This window comes from Microplitis demolitor, chromosome 1 (genome assembly GCF_026212275.2).
Source record: "Microplitis demolitor isolate Queensland-Clemson2020A chromosome 1, iyMicDemo2.1a, whole genome shotgun sequence".
Lineage (NCBI taxonomy): Eukaryota > Metazoa > Arthropoda > Insecta > Hymenoptera > Braconidae > Microplitis > Microplitis demolitor.
Window position 1 is genome coordinate 16,159,530 of NC_068545.1, and position 19,782 is coordinate 16,179,311.

The window sequence follows — 19,782 nt, forward strand, 5'->3', positions numbered from 1 at the left end:
ACACTCTGGCAGCACTGTACGGAACTGAAATTATGGAGGGTAGAGGCGGTAGAGGTACCTCTACCCTCCATAAAGAAAACATTTGCTTTTTGAAGTTATTAATTCAAACATTATAAAAATTATTTGACTAATACAGCTAAACAAATGGGACAAATACAACACCTATTTTAAACATCTCTACTCAAATGGTAAAAAGACATCTTTATTCATCAGTATTTACTTATAGCGACATCTACCCTGATAACCAAATTGGCGAGAAACTGGCGTCAAACTAACAGGCGCAACTAGACGCCAAGTTGGCTGCTAAAGTTGATACTTCCAAAGTTGATAGACACTTTCTGAGAAAGTTGGTAGCAAAAGTTGGAAATCCAATGTTGACGGCAAGTTGCCTTAAATTTTCTAAGAAACCTGCTTTCGAATTGCGGCTCTTCCCTGGCGTCAACTTTCTCAGAAAGTTGGCGGTAACTTGTAGCCAAAAGCTGCAAAAGCTAGAGTTGTCGACAACTTGTCATCAAGTTGGTCGCAAATTAATGAATACCAACTTTTGGACGAGAAACCTTGGCTAACACGGTAAATTAATTGAAAATTATTGTAGATATTAATTTACGAAATTATTAAAGAAAAAAGTTGATTTTTAATAATCGTATTTAGAAAATTTAATCGATTTTCTATTGATTAATCGAAGCAGATACTATCGGTAGAAAACAATCGATTGTTGAAACTAAAAAAGTCGATTATTAGATCAATTGATTGTGTTGCTGCAACAGTAAAACACGTGGTTATTTTTCGTCTTGAATTAACCTCAAAGTTTTGTTTAAATATATAGGTTGCTTGCTACGATTAATAAACAGGTGTTAATTTATATCATATATTTACAGTATATACAACTAAATTTTATTTATACATGTATACATGTATCAAATATTTATTTCTTTGATAAAATAACAATTTATTTCAAAGTAAGTACTCATATTAGAACAGTTTCAATTTTCCTATATCCTGTTTACTATATTTTCTATCCCTTATTTATTTATTATTATTTTTATTGTTAAATTCAACTAATACATATAGTCAAATTACAAGTTCTTATTTATTTTGTGGAAAAATTTCATAATATTTTAATTTCTTATTTTTTAAAACAATCAATCAATCAACATTATTATTATTATTATTATTATTATTATTATTATCATTATTATTTAATTAAAAAAAAAAGTCCATGTTATTTTATTGATGATATTTTTATTTATTTATGTTTAAATAATTAAATATCTTTTCTTTTTTATTATTATTATTATTATTAAAATTTAATTTAATTCATTAATTATTTATTTAACTGTTTTAGTATTGTTTACAACCTATATGAATTTAATTGAACCCACACGAATTTTCATTTGGTCTGAATAAGCACTTAGAAAATTTAATTATTAAATATTTTTTTTATTTAAGAAGTAAGTAGATAATGCTTAATAATATCGATTTTTATTTTTATGTAAATGTAATTTTATGTATTTATAATTTCAGATTAACAGTACAATGATTAAATCAAATAGTAACGAAACTAAATGGTACAGTGAATTTCCGAAAGAAAGTAAACCTTGTAAACATTCTCGTAGTGATTTTGAAGTAATAAAATTAAAAGAAGATGCTAAAAAACATTTGGATGCAGAGACAGCTGGATTTCAAATGAAAAAATCAACTGTAAGAGATTCAGAGTATAATTGGTTAAAAACAGCAGCATCAAGTGGTACAAATGCTGATAAAATAGGAGCTAATATTCTTTTTATTCAAGAAAATCCAAAATATAATCTCAGTCGATTAATTAATCTTGTTTCACAAGTTAAAGGTTCTAGACATAGTCACAGTAATATATTGATTACATCTTTACGTGATCTTTTTTTATCTGATTTACTTCATCCTCAATACAAGCTTTTAAAATTTGAAGAACAAAATTTAGATAAAATTGCAGCATCAAATGAATCTACAATAACTAATAGGGATGGTCAAACTAAAAAATTACTCGCTTACTGGTATTTTGAAGATCAATTACGTGAACAATATGAAAAATTTATCACATATTTATCAGTAGTAGCATCAGATACCATTGATACTAATCGTGAACAAGCAATTTCTATAATGACTGATTTATTAATCGGTAATTCTGAACAAGAACATCAACTTCTTTTGTTGTTAGTGAATAAAATAGGTGATCCAAAATCTAAAGTTGCTTCTAAAGTTATTTTTTGTCTAAATAATCTTTTGTTGGAGCATCCAAATATGAAAATAATTGTTCTAAGAGAATTAGAAAAATTATTATTCCGAAAAAATATAAATCATCATGCTCAATATTATGCAATAAGTTTACTTACACAATTTGTTTTAAGTCGTGAAGATTCAGAGACAGCGACAAATTTAATAGACGTATATTTTGCATTTTTTAAAGCATGTTTAAAAAAAGGTGAACCTGATAGTAAAATGATGGCAGCTATTTTAACTGGCGTTAATCGGGCTTATCCTTTTGCTAATAAAGAAACAATTAAAATAAATGATCATATTGATTCCGTTTATAAAGTTGTTCATGTTGGTTCATTTAATGTTTCTCTTAATGCTCTTAGTTTGCTTTATCAAGTTGTTGAAAATGATGTACAACAAGAACGTAGATTTTATACAGCATTGTATGGTAAATTATTAGATCCACAAATTGGTTCTGCTAAAAAAGGTGCTGTTTTTTTAAATCTTTTATTTAAAGCTATGAAAAATGATAAAAGTGTAACACGGCTTTATGCTTTTGTTAAAAGAGTATTACAAATTTGTTCATATTTTCCGGCTTGTATGATATGTGCTACTTTGTACATTATATTACAGATTTTGCAATCAAGAAAAGATTTAAAACAGATTTTATTTAAAAGTACAGTTCCACTTAAAACTGAAGATAATGAAAATGAAGATAAAAATAATGATGATAATGAAGACGATACTGAAGAAAAAAATAAATTAACAGTAAAAAATAATGGAAATAAAAAATCACAAGCTAATATTATTTTACCTAATGTCATTTTTGATTCTACAAGTACTGATGATACTAATGAAAAATCTATAACAGATATTAAAATTGAACAAGATAATACATTATTTTATGATCCATTTTCTATAAATCCATTAAAATCAGGAGCAATTAAATCTCCAGTTGTTGAACTTATTGCTCTTTCGAATCATTTTCATCCAAGTGTTGCTTTATTCGCTCGTAATATTATCGAAGGAAAAGTTATAAATTATACGGGTGATCCACTGGAAGATTTAACCTTGATGAGATTTTTAGATAGATATGTATTTAAGAATCCGAAAAAATTGGAAGAAAAAAAAGCTAAAAGTAATGATCCACTTTCAGTAAGGGCTAAATATATACCAAAAGGAATACGTTCGGTTCCGATTGATAGCCATGCATATTTAAATGAAAGAGAAGAACGTATTCCTGTTGATGAATTGTTTTTATATCGTTATCTTAATAAGAAAAATGAAATTAAAAATATTGTTAAGAAAGAAGATGGTGATGATAGTGATAATGATAGTATTAACAGCGAGGAATTTAATTATTTATTGGATAAACTTAATGGTGATAAAGATTTTGAGGAATTAGATATTGCTGGAGATCTTGGATCATTTAAGAAAAATAAAAAACGATCGAATGATGAAAGTGATGATGACTCTGACAATGGACAAGATGATGATGAAATTGATGATGATTTTGATGAAGATGAATCAATGAATGATGAAGACTTTGAAAATATGAGTGACATGGATGTAGATGATGATGATGCAAGTGATATGGAATTTATCGATAATGATGATGATGATGATAATAATACTGCTCTGAAAAAATCAGTACAATCCGTTTTGAAGAAAAATAAAAATTTGAAAGATAAAAAGAAGAAATTAAAACACAAAATTGATGATAATGTATTTATGTCAGCAGAAAAATTTGCTGAAATACTTGAACAGCAAGGACGATCTAAACAGAAACAAGGTAGTTCAAATGTAATGAGTGATGTTGATGGGGCCAGTGTTAAACAATTGGACTGGGAGATAAAAAGAAATAAAAAAATTTCTGGCAAGTTTGGCGGTATAAAAAAATTTAAATTTACTGAATCTGGCGCTGTGTCTCGTAAAAATGTAAAAAAATTTAAAAAAAGAAATTAAATAAATAAAAATACTTTATTTAAAGACTGTTATTACATATTTTATTGATTATTGAATTTAAACAATGATTTTATTTAATAATAAAAATAAAAAAGAGAATGATTTTTTAAAATTAATACTAGACTCAACTTTTAATATTTTTAATTAAAAATTTGAAAACTTAATTAATACTCAGTAAAATATTTTATGGAAATCGTTATTTTGATATATTTGAATGTAAAATTTACTATGACTTAAAACATCATAAATAGATAAAATTACTAATCAAAAGTATTTTGAAATTGTTTATTATAATTTTGTACAGTAGACTGTAATATTAAATACAAACGAATTTTTGTAACATTAATCAGAATATTATAAGATTTCGACAATTAAATAACATTTTAAAATTGAATTTTAACTGATTTTTTAAATGTTTAATTCTACTGTATTCATCTTTTCTTATAATGAAACTTTTTTTTTTGTTTTTGTGATAAAGACTTACAAATATAAACTATTCAATTTGTCATATATTGTTATGAATATTTAAATGTGTCATGTGGCTGTTGGTTCATTTTTTCTTATTACATATAAACGATGTGCGCATAACCAAAAATAAAACTAAAAATAAAGTAAAATACTATTGTTAATTATGAAAATATTTGAGTGTTGTATTTATTAGATAAACTAATAATGACATTACCACATTACACTAAAAAGTCTTATACTTATTTAAGTTAAAGTAAACCATAGAAAATAACGATTTTTGTCTAGTAATCTCTCATATCTCAACATTAATTCAAATGAATAATCTCTTGTCTTTTTATCTTATATTTATTTTTTTTTCTTTATTTTTATTATTTGAGATTACTAAATGTGACATATTTTAAAGTGCTGTGTAAAATCGATAATCTGAGTGCTACTCAGGATCAGGTTTGTTGGAACCCTCTTCATCATGCGTCGGGCTATGCCATGTTAGTCTTTCTTCGTAAAATTTAATGACGATTTGTGGACACCTCTCATTGGCAACACGTGCTGCGACTAGGTCAGCATCCTCCGTACCTTTCCACTTCATAAGGAACATAAGTTCTCCACTTGAATCAGTAGCACCGATGATACGTTCAGGTTCAAGGTTTCTGTCAAATCCTAAAAAAAAAAAAAGTTTAAATAAAGTAAGAAAAAAATAAAATTTACAACTTTCAGCTTTTTAAATTTATTTATTTAGTTAGTTAGTTACCTATAAATTAACATACCTTCAGGTTTTTTGTCTTTGTCATCTGTCATCTTTTTTTTGGCGTGAGTTGGTGTCGGAGTACTTGAACTTTTTCGTTTCTTTGAATCTTTTTCTTCATGCCGTTTGTTACTGGCAGCAGCTTCTTTCTTTTTGCGCTGTTCCTCAAATTGGGCGATCAAGTCAGGGCAATCCAAGTTTTCTTCGGGTTCCCAGGTGTTTTCGTCGTTTGAGTAACCTTTCCATTTAAGAAAATACTCAACCTAAAAAATTAACAATTACCAAAATATGCTAATTTACATAAATAAACAAAATAAAATTTATAATTTAATTTTATTAAAGATTAACAAAAATATACCTTGCCCTTAACAACTCGTCTATCAAGAACTTTCTCGACGCTGAATTCTTCTTCAGCCTCGTTGTCAGAAGATGGAGATTCCTTGGACTTGCTCATTCTTTTCTAAATATGAAAGCAATAAAAAAAATATATTTATTTATCTATATGTATATATATATATACATATGTATATATGTAAATACAAAATAAATGGCTACTGTATACTAACTACAGGGCACATAAAAATTACAATACTGGTAAAAGTTTAATTTGATATTATTTTCCGACAAATTGAAAGCTACATTCATAACCAACAACGCGGAAACAAATGAGTAACCGGTGAATTTAGAAAAAAAAAGAAAAAAAAAAAAAAGAAAAAAAAAAGAAAAAAAAATATCTTACTTGAACTTTTTTCATTGTTGTAAAACTTGATACTACTGGTGAATATTGAAATAAACAATACTTATAAATTTAATAAAATTTATAATACAGGTATGAAAATATTCAATTTACTACAGATTGTTAGTAATAAAAAAAAACGATATCTAATGTAGAATTAATGAGTGGGCAAAATGGCGGTAAAATGGCCGGGAAGCTTCTAAATTTTTTTTCAACAACCAACTTTATGTATATATATATACATACATACATACACATATATATACATGTCTATGTATATATAATTATTAAAAATTATTAACAATAGATGCTTACGAATTTTTTTTAGTCAATATTTGAAATAAAAAACACTTATTTGGTATATTATAAACTATACACAATTATTATTAATAATTAATAAACGGAAGATTTTTTTTTTTTTACAAAATAACGACGCCGTAAGTGTATTGTCTGATCTGGAATCTGGATTGGAACTTTACAGGTTTCAGTTTCATGAGTTTTAGCGTCTCATTTGGTGTGTCTCTTGCCGCAAAAATCACAATGTTGCCAACACTATTATTAAATAATACCCTAAATTTATCACTTTAATTTTTAATAATATATTTATTTAGAATTATATATCATTTTAAATTATTAAAAATTTTTCAACTTATTAGTAAATTATATAAAATTTATATTTAATTTAATTATTTAATCATTTTTAACTTTAATTATTTTTTATCTTTCATTTAATTACACTAAGAAAATAAATAAATTCACTAGAAATTACGTCATTTATTAACGCATGCGTAACAATTTAAATTTTATGTTATTGCGTGACAATATAATAGGTATGTTATTATTTTTTAAATAATTAAAAATATTATTTTAAATTATAATAAATAAATAGTAAATTAATAATAATTATTTAAATTAAATTTATTGTAAATCAGACTTAAGTTAGAATAAATGTGTGATTATGTTTTCAGGTGTTACTTACCGAAGGAAAAAAATAAAATAAAAGTAACTTTATACAAAGGACTTGGCCGCTGCAAGAAAAGTATGTATTGCAACAATGACTCAATCGGTAAAATAGTAAACTGTAATTAACGTTTAAATAAAAGTATTATATATGTTGGAGGTTTTTCGAGTTCTCTACCACACACACGTAAAATAATTTTATGGAGCACAAGAGTAAAAGTGTCTGGCAAGGTCTTTGGGTTATTGTTAAAATAGACACTGCTAATATAATTAAAGCAGTATCTTAAGTAACTTTTCATAGTCTTTAATAATTATTTATTATTATTTATATGATATAATATATAATACATTGTTAATTAATAAATAAATAATAAAAAATGGCAGCACGTTCTTTGGTAAGATATATTCAATCAAAATCAATTACACCGCAAATACATCGTTGCGCGGCATCATTGTCTGCATTCGAAATTCAACATAAAACACCAGCTATTAAAAAAGTAATGCCTATTCCTAAAGCTCATTACGGTGGTCGTCATACAGTTACATTGTTACCTGGTGCTGGAATTGGACCTGAACTTATGGGTTACGTTAAAGAGGTATAATTAATTAATTATTTAAGTATCTATATAATGATAATAATAAATTAAATGATAATATTTTAATATTTTATTAAATTTTCTTATCAGATTTTCAGCTATGCTGGAGTACCAGTTGACTTTGAAGACATTGACATTGATCCAAATGCAGACAATAATGATGATCTTGAGTATGCTATTACTTCGATAAGACGTAATGGAGTTGCATTGAAAGGTAATATTGAAACACGAAGTAGAGAAATTGGAGTACTTTCTCGTAATGTAGCTTTACGTAATGAACTTGATTTGTATGTAAATGTCGTTCATTGTGTTTCTTATCCGGGTGTTAATTCACGTCAGAAAAATATTGACATCGTTATAGTACGTCAAAATACTGAAGGAGAGTATGCTATGTTGGAACATGAAAGTGTTGATGGAGTTGTTGAAAGTATGAAAATCATAACAAGATCAAATTCTGAACGTTTAGCACGTTATGCTTTTGAGTATGCTAAACGTAATGGTAGAAAAAAGGTTACAACCGTTCATAAAGCAAATATTATGAAACTTTCTGATGGATTATTTTTAGAAGTATCAAAAGAAGTTGCAAAAAATTATCCTGAAATTATTCATGATAATATGATTATTGATAATACATGTATGCAACTTGTATCAAATCCTCACCAATTTGATGTTATTTTAACAACAAATTTATATGGCGCAATCGTATCTAATGTAGTTTGTGGATTACTTGGAGGTGCTGGATTACTTGCCGGTAAAAATTTTGGTGATCAATATACTGTTTTTGAACCCGGTACTCGTAATACTGGTGCTAAAATTGCTGGAAAAAATATTGCTAATCCAATAGCAATGTTAAATGCTGCTGTTGATATGTTACGTCATCTTGGCCACAAACAACATGCTACCATAATTCAAACTGCCATTAATAAAACAATTAATTCTGGTATTCACACGGCTGATCTTGGTGGTAATGCAACGAGCCGGGAGGTCGTCGATAGTATTTTGAACCATATTAAAATTGCAGTAAATTAAAGATCTGATTAGTCAAGGACAAAAATGACACATGATATATAAATTAGTCATTCGTTTTTAAAATTAATTATAAAAAATTTTAAAATCTTTATTTCGTACTGATATTTATTTAACTATCATATGTGATTAATAAAATAATGTATCATAATGTTGCTCTGTAGATTTTAATCATGAGACGTCAACTCGTGTATTTAAAAATGTCAATTCTTCTTGTACAGTTTGTTAATATATATTATCAATAATAACAAAATGCTTTGTAATGTGCGCATTATCATTTAATTAATTAATGTAGATAAAATAAGAGCATTAATTTATTAAAAAAGTTATTTATTATTTATTTTAGATATCTTTTATCTAACTAATATACACATTTTTTTTAATGATTTATTTATTCAGAATAAAAAATAATATAAAATAAATTTAATATATTAATTTAATTATGCAATAATTGCAATGCCAATTCCTCTGTTGCAAGTAAATCACTATTTTTCGGTATTTTTAATTTAGATCTTTTTTCTTTTACATCATTTTGGGTCAATAATTTTCGTTTCGGCGCTCTGTTGAATTAAAAAAAAATTATTATTTATTATTTGCTTTGTCTATCAATTAAATGTCACTCAATTATTTAAATTTATTTATTTACCTGTAAATAGGCTCATCAGATTCATCGTCTTCATCATCACATGAATCTTTTTTGGGACCATAAATCTTATCAGGATCAGGTAAAAATGATATATCTGGACCACCAGATTCAAATTCACTTTCACTGTCATCCGTAATTCGTTTATCTTCTTCATGATATGATGTCTCGTCTTCATCATCACTATCTTTTTTATTTTTTAGTTCTTTAAGTTTACGCTTTAATTCCCGATGTTTTTCTTTGACTTTTTCTCTAAATCGTTGTTTATCAATTTTATCTTCTTCACGTAATATTTTTTTCGATAATTCAATATCGATTCCTGAAACATCCTCATTTTCATGTTGCTTTGCAAGTTCAGATACTTTCGATTTTGTCGCATCAATTACTTCCTGACAAGAAAAAAGAATATTTAATTTAATTAATCCAGTATATATATATATATATTGCTTTATAATGTTTATGTAAGATATAAGATAATTATATATTCAAATATTATCATTTATATAACAATATTGACATAATAAAAATAATGATAAATTCTTATCACCTTTCCTTCTTCATCAAATATTGTCTTTTTGTTGGGAATAATTTTTTTATGAAGAATTTTTTTCGCAGCAGCGGCTTTAGTAATAACTTTTTTTTTCTTTGGCTTTATTTGAATATCAATTGGTGTATCATTAAAATCTTCTGCAAATTCATCAGGATCACCGTCTTCAATCTGAACGTTTTTTTTCTTTATTGTCAAAAAGTTATCATCATCATCATCACTATCATCTATAATAAATAAATAAAATTAATTATAATAACATTAAAATATTAGTTTTTTTATTATTAACAATTACCATGGTTAATAAAAGCTTCACTATTTGAATCATTTATTTTTCTATTATTTTTTGTTGATAAATTTTGATTTTCATCACTACTTTTTTCTTTTTCATCTTCATTATTATTTTCGTTTGTATCGTCATTAGATTCATCTGCTGATAATTTGCTTTCTATTTTATTAGATTCATTTTTATTTTCTTTATTATTTCTTTTTTTTACAAATCGGATTTTAGGAGCAATAGCTAAACCCAGCGATCTGTATTAAAATAAATATTTGTCATTTAATAATTGAAAAAAAAAAAAAAAAAAAAAAAAAAAAATCTTCAAATTTGAATAAAGAAAAAAATTTAATTACATAGCATATGCATCGGTGTCTAGTGACTTGACATCGAATATTTCTTTATCTTTCATCTTGTCTACGGCTTTAATATAAGAATAAAAGGCTCTTTTAGCTGATTGGTTTAGTTCTACATCTCTTGCAAGAAATGATTCAAGTTTTCGATGCGGAGAAAATAGATAATTTTCCGAAATACTAAAGTAGAAAAATATTTTTTATTATTATTTAAATTATACTTTCAGATAATTAAAATTTAATTTACGTTACTTGATTTTATTTATCGGAATTTTTCTTTCAATAAGTTTATCAACCATTTTCAATTCTTTAGGTAATAAAATTAAAAGAGATTGACCATCAGATTGAAATCGTGCTGTCCTACCAACTCGATGAATATATTGATCAGTATCTTCTGGACAGTCCATTTGTATTACCCAATGAACACCAGGAAAATCTAACGAAAAAAGTAAATAATTTTTTTTTATCGGTATAATAATAATTTATCAAAAACGCATGTGTCAAATATGGTTTCATGACAATTGATTTCCGATAAGTGATTCCACCAATCACAGGGTGGCCACAGATTTTTGAGATTGAAATTCCCTGACTTTTCCAGGTATTCCAGTTAAATAATTCAAAAATTCCCTGACTATATGTAGCAATATAAAATCATTGGAAATATTTATTTAATTTAAAATAAAATAGTATAAGTCAGTCTAATCAATAATCAATCATTGTCGTTAAATGAAACTTTATTTCATTATTTGTCAATGTTCATTATTTTTTTTTTATTTATGAAATGAATAATTTTTTATTTTAAATCCATTTTTTTATATAACATACTCTATAATAAAATTTTTCATTTTCACTAGAATCATTTTTAGAAATAAGAACATTTTATAGAATAGTAATAAAGTATTCATGAAGTACGCCAATAATAAATATAGTGAAACTTATTAGTTCTATACTTATGTATACACTTAATGTTTTTGTTTTCTTAACTTGTCAATATGCATTTTAATAGCTTGAAGATCCTGACGATTGGTTTCTACTAAGACTTTTTTTTCTACCAGCCTTTTTAATTCTAACTGCTTCGTTTTTTCGCTATTGGAATCAATTTCTACTAATTTTTTTTCAAGATAGTATTACAATCGCATTCCTACTGCGTCACTTTTTGAACAGTTTTGACAGAAAATAAAATTTGTCGGATTTCATCAGTCAAAAGAAAGAAAGTGAAAATTTTTCCAGCTTTCTGACGAAATTTCCCGACATTTCCAGGTTTTTCAGAAATGTGGCCACCATGAATCAGGACATCATCTATTTGTATCTTTTATTTTGTTAAATTACATTATTATGTATTAAGGAATCAATTGTTGGTGAGATCAGTTATCTGAGATTATATAACATAGAATAACTGCTGGGATCACTTTAAATATAATTTTACTTACCTAATCCACGAGAAGCAATATCTGTTGCAAAAAGTGCAGCTCTTTTTGTTTTACAAAATTTTTCATAAATACTCATTCGTTTTAATTGATGAATGGTACCATAAAGGGCTGTCAAAGCGATTCCTGGTCTCAATTTACAGAAAGCTTCATACATATATTTTGTTTGTTTACAAGTTGAAAAGAATACAATAATCTTTTGATTTTGATGTTGTTTAAGAAACGACCAAAGCACTGCTAATTTATCATTTATATTACAAACAGCATAATTTTGTCTTAAATTTTCTGGCGTAACATATTTTGTGTGTTCATGAATTGAAATATAAACTGGGTGTTCTAAACTTAATCTAGCTAAATCTTTAACTTTTTTAGTTTGAGTAGCTGAGAATAATAATGTCTGTCTTTCTTTTGGTAAAAATTCAATAATAGCATCAATACTTAATTGAAAACCGTAATCTAAACATCTATCAGCTTCATCCAGAACAAGTATTTTCATATTATCAAAACTCAATGTTGCATTTTCATTCATGTGTTGAAGAATTCTTCCTGGAGTACCAATAATAATGTTACAACGTTCTAAACGATTTCTTTCGAATTTTAAATCTTTGCCACCAATAATTAAACTAGCGGAAAAATTATGATATTTTCCTATTTTTCTCAAAGTCTCAAAAATTTGATAAGCTAATTCTCGTGTAGGAGTTATTATCAATGCACCTAATCCATCCAATGCTGACCATTGTTCACGATACAAACATTCAATTACCTGAAAATATTAATAATTACTATAATACATATTTCATTAATTTATACAATATGAGTTCTATACAAATAATTATCGAGTTAAAATAATCGAATCAAATAATTTAAAGTTTTAAATATTCGTAAATAAATTATTGATAAATATTGTAGATAATTTTTTATAATTTATCACAAGTGGAGGACCGGCCTCTATCATATAATTTATCAACACACAATAAAATTGCACAGATATAGATTGCACTTATTATTTTATTACACAAACGTAATTATTATTTTTCTAATTGTATAAAGATTAGACTGTTTCAAATTAGGGAATTATTTTTATTTTTTTGATGAACATTGAAAAATCGAAAGGGTATCTTAAAATATGGTGACAGTTAAAATTTGAGCTCTTAATTTGATATTTAGAGGTGGCTGTTAATAATTTTCGATTTTTCATTTAGTAACATGGAAAAAAATACATAACTTCCAAAAAAATCAAGATACAAAAAATCTTTCTTTTTAAACATTCCGTGCAGGGGAAGAGACCACGTCCCCTCTCGACCAACTGTGGTATGTCGACCAATACATGAAATTAGTACTATGGGGGGCCCATTCCAAGCCCCATTTCGACCAAGTGTCTCTTTATTTCCTGAGACGGTAGGAGTGCATGGGCCCATTTGAGGTCGGACTCGTAGTGGCTGTTGGTTCGGCACCCACATGCAAAGGATCTCCGATCCTAAGGGTTATAACATCCGCCAATATTGAGCTTGCTCAATGTTTCGCTCTTATAATATTATGGTGGAAAATAGGGGATTTGCGCAGCGCGAGTATGCCCAAAAGGGCGAGGCCTCGGCTTCCGGATGGCGGAGGTGAACTTAGGTTCCGTTACATTAATTAATTTTAAACATTCCGTAGCAATTTTACTGATCAACAAAAAAGGTCTTCTGTGAATTTTGCATAAATTCAACCATTCACAAAATATCCGACGTCCAAGTTTGATAAGATTCGAAGAACTTGTTTTTGCTCGTTCTGAATTTTATACCATGTCAACTAATGAGAATACGGAAATTCTCAATACAGTTTTTTGTAGGAAATTGAATGCTCTACAAAAAAAGTCTCTTATCATTTTTTGATAAATCCATCTGTTCAAAAGTTATTGGAGCTTGAAGTCAAGTTAGAGTAAATTTCGAGATCTTTTTACTTTTCCGGTGAAACTATCGGACTAATCATAAAATGCCATAGAATCTTTTTTGTAAACAATTGTATTTCCTAAAAATTATTATCGATAAATTTCTTTCAAATTCTGCATTGTTTTCTAGTTATTTCAATTTTAATGCCAAGTTCTTAAAAAAATAGTGTTCTGATAGATTTTAAGAACTTGGCATTAAAATTGAAATAACTAGAAAACATTGCAGAATTTGAAAGAAATTTATCGATAATAATTTTTAGGAAATACAATTGTTTACAAAAAAGATTCTATGGCATTTTATGATTAGTCCGATAGTTTCACCGGAAAAGTAAAAAGATCTCGAAATTTACTCTAACTTGACTTCAAGCTCCAATAACTTTTGAACAGATGGATTTATCAAAAAATGATAAGAGACTTTTTTTGTAGAGCATTCAATTTCCTACAAAAAACTGTATTGAGAATTTCCGTATTCTCATTAGTTGACATGGTATAAAATTCAGAACGAGCAAAAACAAGTTCTTCGAATCTTATCAAACTTGGACGTCGGATATTTTGTGAATGGTTGAATTTATGCAAAATTCACAGAAGACCTTTTTTGTTGATCAGTAAAATTGCTACGGAATGTTTAAAATGAAAGATTTTTTGTATCTTGATTTTTTCGGAAGTTATGTATTTTTTTCCATGTTACTAAATGAAAAATCGAAAATTATCAACAGCCACCTCTAAATATCAAATTAAGAGCTCAAATTTTAACTGTCACCATATTTTAAGATACCCTTTCGATTTTTCAATGTTCATCAAAAAAATAAAAATAGTCCTCTAATTTGAAACAGTCTAATAAAGATATTTATACCTAATTGTAATAAATAAAATATAAATTACGTTTGTGCAATTCATATCTGTAAGAACAGTCTTTGTGCAATTTCGATCTGTTAACGAATTCTGTGTTTAATTACATCCGTGCAATCAGTTTCTGTGTGATAAAAGTCGGTTTTATCTTAATTTAAAATTTTAAATTCAAAATCCAAACCGAATATTAGAAAACTTATGATTATTTCGAAAAGTTATGTTCGGCTTCTTGCTCCGAGTACATTTCTTGATTTAATATTGAATTGTTTTAGAGCAGAGTTGAAAGCAGAATGTGTTCAGAGCTACAAATTTAATTTACTGTTAAAATACATACCGGAATAAGAAAAGCAAGAGTTTTTCCACTACCAGTTTTTGCAGCACCTAAAATATCTTTCCCTTGAAGTGCTACACCAATACATTGTTTTTGAATGTCCGCTGGTACTTTGTAACCAGTTTCAGCCAATCCTTTTTGTGTTTGTATAGATAATGGTAGGTCAGAAAACGTTTTAATATTTGCTTCATCAATCTACAATCATATAATCATGTATTGATATTTTGCAATTATACCAATATCATAAATAGTAATAAACACTAACTAAACTAATAATTTATCAATTTTTTCTGAATAATTAAGTCTATGTTATGATAAATCCACTCCAATAATTATTTAATTGTAAAATATACATTGAAGAATGATAAAATACTTATGTTACGCAAATTTCGAATTTATTGATAAACATTTATTGTTTTATTTAAACAATTTAAAAGTTCAAATTTGCATATTTTAAAAATTAAAAATTAAATAAATTATTTAAATCAAATAATTACCTTATCATACATAGCCGTGAGTTGTTTAATTAAAATACTTTCAGGCTTTGAATTTTTTTTAATTATTATTTTTGTTTTTTTCCTGTGCTTATTCGAAATTTTAGCCATTTTTGCTTTTTAATTTATAAATAAGTACACAATCATACAAGTTATTCAATTGTCAATATCATCAACATTAATAAAACGGTGCTTCCACGTTTTTTTTTTAATTTTATGCCAAAGAGGTTAAGATTTTTTACTATCGAGGTGAAACTATTGAGGGTAGAGTTACTATCCTCTATAGCTTCCATTGGTAGGTAGATATCTATAGATATTTTGAGGCCTGGGTGTTTCTCCACTCGGCCGTTTGATGCTGTTTGTGAGCGTGTTCCCTCCGGTAGATGTCATATGCTGGACTCTTCCTTATTCAGTAATTAAATTTTGAGGTTGCACTTTTTGCGAAAATTACAGAGTATGTAGGCAATCTTCGCTGATGGATTCGCTAATAGTGGAATGACGTCTGTTGGTGTAGGATTGTAGAGTTTGCTTAGTATTTTTAGCAGTGTTTCTTGTTGTAATTGGTAGTCCGGACATCAGAAGAAGACATGATTTAGGTTCTGATTAGATGAGCCGCAGGGGCAAATTGGGGATTCTGTGAGATTTTTCCCATGGAGACTGTAGTTAAGGTTGTAGTGATTGAGACGCATCCTGATAAAGGTAGTTGTGATTTCTCTAGGAAAGTTGTACTTGCGAAACCAGTTCTTCTTTGATTCTTTGTAAATTTTGCTAAAGTAGAGAGCACCTTTATTTCTTCCGTCTTCTTTTAGTTTTTCAGTAGCAAAATCGTTGGCAGAGGCTTTGCTTCATTCCACTAGATTTCTGTAGGGAATCGGGTGAAAGGTCCTATGTCCTATGCCCGTTGTTTACTGCCTGTTTCGCTAGCTCGTCTGCCCGCGCGTTGCCTGGTAATACCTACGTGGCCGGGAGCCTCCATTGGTAAAATAATTAAGGCGTTCGATACCCTAATAGCCGCTAAGGCTTTTGAAATTGACAGTAATTTGACATTGAAATTGCCTGAAATTTGCTGACAATTTGGCAGTAAAAGTTAAAAAGAACAATTTGCGGCTAATTTTTCTTTAACTTAGAGGTAACTTGTCTACAATTTGACGGTAAAAAAAATGCTTTACAATTTTTCAAGTCAAATTAACAATAAATTGACATAAAATTTGCCTGAAAATTGACGACAACTTTTTTCTAGTCAACTTTGAAGTGAACTTGCATTCTAATTCGGCTAGTAAATTTACGTCAAATTGAATAGCCAGTTGCATACAAATTGTTGTAAAAAACGGAAAAGTCCGAAGTTGACGGACATTTGACGAAAACTTCAAGGAAACTTTTGTAAAGTCAACTTATGCTAAAGCAAACTGTGCTATTAGGGGGTGTCATCTTTTTGTCCTAACAACCAGTTCTTTCGAGTCGAAAAGTATTTCGATTGAATATTATTTCCGGTATAGTTAAGAGTCAAATGATGTTAATAATGACTGTATTTATTTCTAGTGGATGTTTGAGACAGATTTGTATTTAGTCAGTTGCATTTAATGTTGTTTCCTTTAAATACAGATGGCTGATAGTAACAGTACGAGATGGTGACTTAGTAATGTAGAAAGATGTCAAATTATGAACAGTTGTACATCGAACTGATGTTATGTATTTGCATACAGTGATTAAGTCGGACATAAAATGTTACATGTGTATTTGTTGCTATCATGAAAAATAGTCACTAATCTATTAAAAAAACGATAATTTAATGCATTAGTATTTTATACTTTTTTTAAAATGAGTCAAATAAATTGCGAGCAGTTTGCTGATAATGCCAGTTGAATTTTTGTCTAGCCTTATTTAAGTTTACAATAATTTCGAGTCAGCGATTGTATGTTGCCAACATACTTGGTAGCATCGAAAGTTGTAGCAAGTGGAGGTTTATGCTCGTGCGATTTAGTGGTAGCAGTATATTATACCAAATTAACTTTATACTAGAGTATACAGCGGTACCAACTTTTTTAATTTTTATATCTCTGAAGGTAAGGTAGATCTCGAAAGGTAACTCTAACATTATACGCGGGTAGGGATCGGAATAAGAAAATTTAAATTCATATAAAATTTCTATTAAAACATTTATTAACAAAAATAAAGACATTAAAATTTACGACTATCATTAAAGATTGTTATTTTGATAACTGTATTTTATATTTTCTTAAAAATAGATAATTTAATTAACATATTTTTTAATAATTTAAAATATTTTATTGTCATAATATAATTTTTACTTTATTTGAAAAATTTAATTATTTACACATAAGTTACATAACAAAAAAATAATAGTTAATTGAAAAAAAGAAAATTATAAATTATAAAATAATTAATTTACTAATTATATCAATATTATTCAAATAAAATATTAGTCTTCACTTTCTATCCATAAATAATAAATAAATTATTTAAAGAAAAAAAAAAAGTTCGGCAACAAAATGCCCAACATTATCAAAAAAATTTACTTAAATCATTCCTTTAACGATACAAAAACATAAAATAAATTTCACAAAGTGTAACATTTTAATTTCTTAAATTATTCAATTTGGCGTGAAATACGCTAGAATTGAACACTCTCCAAAAAAAGTCTCTTATCGCTTTTTGATACATCCATTCTTTTAAAAGTTATTTAAGCTTGATGTCTAATTTATATTAAATTTTTAGATGTTTTAACTTTTCCGGCGAAACTATCAGACTTATTACAAAATATAATGAAACCTTCTTTGTAGACAATTTTATTCTCTAAGAACTATTTCTAATGAAGTTCTTCGGATTCCGCATTGTTTTCTACTTCTTTTTATTTTAATGTCAAGCACGTAAAAAAAGTCTTCTGTTCGATTTTAAAAGCTTGGCATAAAAACGAAAATAACTAGGAAACAATGCGGAATTCGAAAAAACTTTATTGGAAATAATTTGTAAGGCATAGAATTGTCTAAAAAAAATGTCCCGTGATATTTTGTGATAAATCTGATACTTTCGCCAAAAAAATGACAAAATTCTGAAAATTTAATTTAAATTCGACTTCACGCTCAAATAACTTTCGAATAATTGGATTTATAAAAAAAAAATGATAGATTACGTTTCTTGTAGAGCATTCAATTCTCAACAAAATTATGTCTGCAGATTTTTCCTACGGCGAATTGTTAGCTAGTAGGACTGCACATCTAAATCAGCATAACCGATTAAAAAAGTTAAGTAGGCTAATTAGCTGGCTCGCTCGTCAGCTTAGCTAATTTAACAGATTAACTTCATTAGCTTGGCTAAGCAGCCAAATGCTTCACCGGTTGATGTATTTCCAATAGATTTTCTAAAATAACTCTTAGCTAATAAGCCATGGAAATTTGAGTTAACCGGTGAAGCATTTGAGCGTGAAGTCGAATTTAAATTAAATTTTCAGAATTTTGTCATTTTTTTGGCGAAAGTATCAGATTTATCACAAAATATCACGGCACATTTTTTTAGACAATTCTATGCCTTACAAATTAATTCCAATAAAGTTTTTTCGAATTCCGCATTGTTTCCTAGTTATTTTCGTTTTTATGCCAAGCTTTTAAAATCGAACAGAAGACTATTTTTTTACGTGCTTGACATTAAAATATAAAGAAGTAGAAAACAATGCGGAATCCGAAAAACTTCATTAGAAATAGTTCTTAGAGAATAAAATTGTCTACAAAGAAGGTTTCATTATACTTTGTAATAAGTCTGATAGTTTCGCCGGAAAAGTTAAAACATCTGAAAATTTAATATAAATTAGACATCAAGCTTAAATAACTTTTAAAAGAATGGATGTATCAAAAAGCGATAAGAGACTTTTTTTGGAGAGTGTTCAATTCTAGCGTATTTCACGCCAAATCGAATAATTTAAGAAATTAAAATGTTACACTTTGTGAAATTTATTTTATGTTTTTGTATCGTTAAAGGAATGATTTAAGTAAATTTTTTTGATAATGTTGGGCATTTTGTTGCCGAACTTTTTTTTTTTCTTTAAATAATTTATTTATTATTTATGGATAGAGAGTGAAGACTAATATTTTATTTGAATAATATTGATATAATTAGTAAATTAATTATTTTTTAATTTATAATTTTCTTTTTTTCAATGAACTATTATTTTTTAACTTCCCGCTAAGAAAA

At 27.3% G+C, this 19,782-nt stretch overlaps 4 protein-coding genes across 9 annotated transcripts; 2 read left to right on the forward strand and 2 right to left on the reverse strand.

The window, feature by feature from the left end:
- Nucleotides 1-289: 289 nt before the first annotated feature.
- LOC106693107 (CCAAT/enhancer-binding protein zeta) lies at nt 290-4,215 on the forward strand. 3 transcript variants are annotated; one of them, XM_014443967.2, is made up of 3 exons: nt 290-959; nt 1,346-1,451; nt 1,525-4,215. In XM_014443967.2, the coding sequence occupies exon 3, from the start codon at nt 1,537-1,539 to the stop codon at nt 4,195-4,197; it is 2,661 nt and encodes an 886-aa protein (XP_014299453.1). In that variant the 5' UTR covers nt 290-959; nt 1,346-1,451; nt 1,525-1,536; the 3' UTR covers nt 4,198-4,215. The 3 variants fall into 3 exon arrangements, with proteins under 3 accessions (XP_014299453.1, XP_014299455.1, XP_014299454.1); XM_014443969.2 differs by having other exon boundaries at nt 290-851; XM_014443968.2 differs by having other exon boundaries at nt 290-570.
- Nucleotides 4,216-4,991: 776 nt separating this feature from the next.
- LOC103577781 (chromobox protein homolog 3) lies at nt 4,992-6,659 on the reverse strand. Of its 3 annotated transcripts, none has more exons than XM_008558586.3 (4): nt 6,459-6,659; nt 5,766-5,867; nt 5,430-5,670; nt 4,992-5,322 (listed from the first exon to the last, which is right to left on the reverse strand). In XM_008558586.3, exons 2-4 carry the CDS (start codon nt 5,859-5,861, stop codon nt 5,096-5,098), a joined length of 564 nt encoding a protein of 187 aa, XP_008556808.1. In that variant the 5' UTR covers nt 5,862-5,867; nt 6,459-6,659; the 3' UTR covers nt 4,992-5,095. The 3 variants fall into 3 exon arrangements, with proteins under 3 accessions (XP_008556808.1, XP_008556806.1, XP_008556807.1); XM_008558584.2 differs by lacking the exon at nt 6,459-6,659 and adding an exon at nt 6,147-6,427; XM_008558585.3 differs by lacking the exon at nt 6,459-6,659 and adding an exon at nt 5,974-6,081.
- Nucleotides 6,660-7,111: 452 nt separating this feature from the next.
- On the forward strand, nt 7,112-8,817 carry LOC103577782 (isocitrate dehydrogenase [NAD] subunit gamma, mitochondrial). Of its 2 annotated transcripts, none has more exons than XM_008558587.1 (3): nt 7,112-7,182; nt 7,264-7,699; nt 7,790-8,817. In XM_008558587.1, exons 2-3 carry the CDS (start codon nt 7,481-7,483, stop codon nt 8,726-8,728), a joined length of 1,158 nt encoding a protein of 385 aa, XP_008556809.1. In that variant the 5' UTR covers nt 7,112-7,182; nt 7,264-7,480; the 3' UTR covers nt 8,729-8,817. The 2 variants fall into 2 exon arrangements, with proteins under 2 accessions (XP_008556809.1, XP_008556810.1); XM_008558588.3 differs by having other exon boundaries at nt 7,126-7,182; nt 7,247-7,699.
- Nucleotides 8,818-8,907: 90 nt separating this feature from the next.
- LOC103577788 (probable ATP-dependent RNA helicase DDX10) lies at nt 8,908-16,448 on the reverse strand. Its single transcript, XM_053737516.1, has 9 exons — nt 15,580-16,448; nt 15,086-15,277; nt 11,976-12,735; nt 10,798-10,981; nt 10,549-10,725; nt 10,211-10,449; nt 9,916-10,142; nt 9,372-9,757; nt 8,908-9,285 (listed from the first exon to the last, which is right to left on the reverse strand). The coding sequence occupies exons 1-9, from the start codon at nt 15,685-15,687 to the stop codon at nt 9,162-9,164; spliced, it is 2,397 nt and encodes a 798-aa protein (XP_053593491.1). The 5' UTR covers nt 15,688-16,448; the 3' UTR covers nt 8,908-9,161.
- Between the last annotated feature and the right edge of the window lie 3,334 nt (nt 16,449-19,782).

Bases quoted from the DNA above. Each gene is read 5' to 3' on its own strand.
- LOC106693107 (XM_014443967.2), top strand. From the start codon at position 1,537: ATGATTAAATCAAATAGTAACGAAACTAAATGGTACAGTGAATTTCCG.
- LOC103577781 (XM_008558584.2), bottom strand. The intron at 5,671-5,765 runs GTATATTTTTGT...TTAATTTTTTAG, and splicing joins GACGAGTTGTTAAGGGCAAG to GTTGAGTATTTTCTTAAATG. The intron at 5,323-5,429 runs GTATGTTAATTT...TTTTTTTTTTAG, and splicing joins CAAAGACAAAAAACCTGAAG to GATTTGACAGAAACCTTGAA.
- LOC103577782 (XM_008558587.1), top strand. From the start codon at position 7,481: ATGGCAGCACGTTCTTTGGTAAGATATATTCAATCAAAATCAATTACA. The intron at 7,700-7,789 runs GTATAATTAATT...TTTTCTTATCAG, and splicing joins TTATGGGTTACGTTAAAGAG to ATTTTCAGCTATGCTGGAGT.
- LOC103577788 (XM_053737516.1), bottom strand. From the start codon at position 15,687: ATGGCTAAAATTTCGAATAAGCACAGGAAAAAAACAAAAATAATAATT. The intron at 15,278-15,579 runs GTAATTATTTGA...ATATGATTGTAG, and splicing joins TCACGGCTATGTATGATAAG to ATTGATGAAGCAAATATTAA. The intron at 9,758-9,915 runs GTGATAAGAATT...TTTTCTTGTCAG, and splicing joins TATTTGATGAAGAAGGAAAG to GAAGTAATTGATGCGACAAA.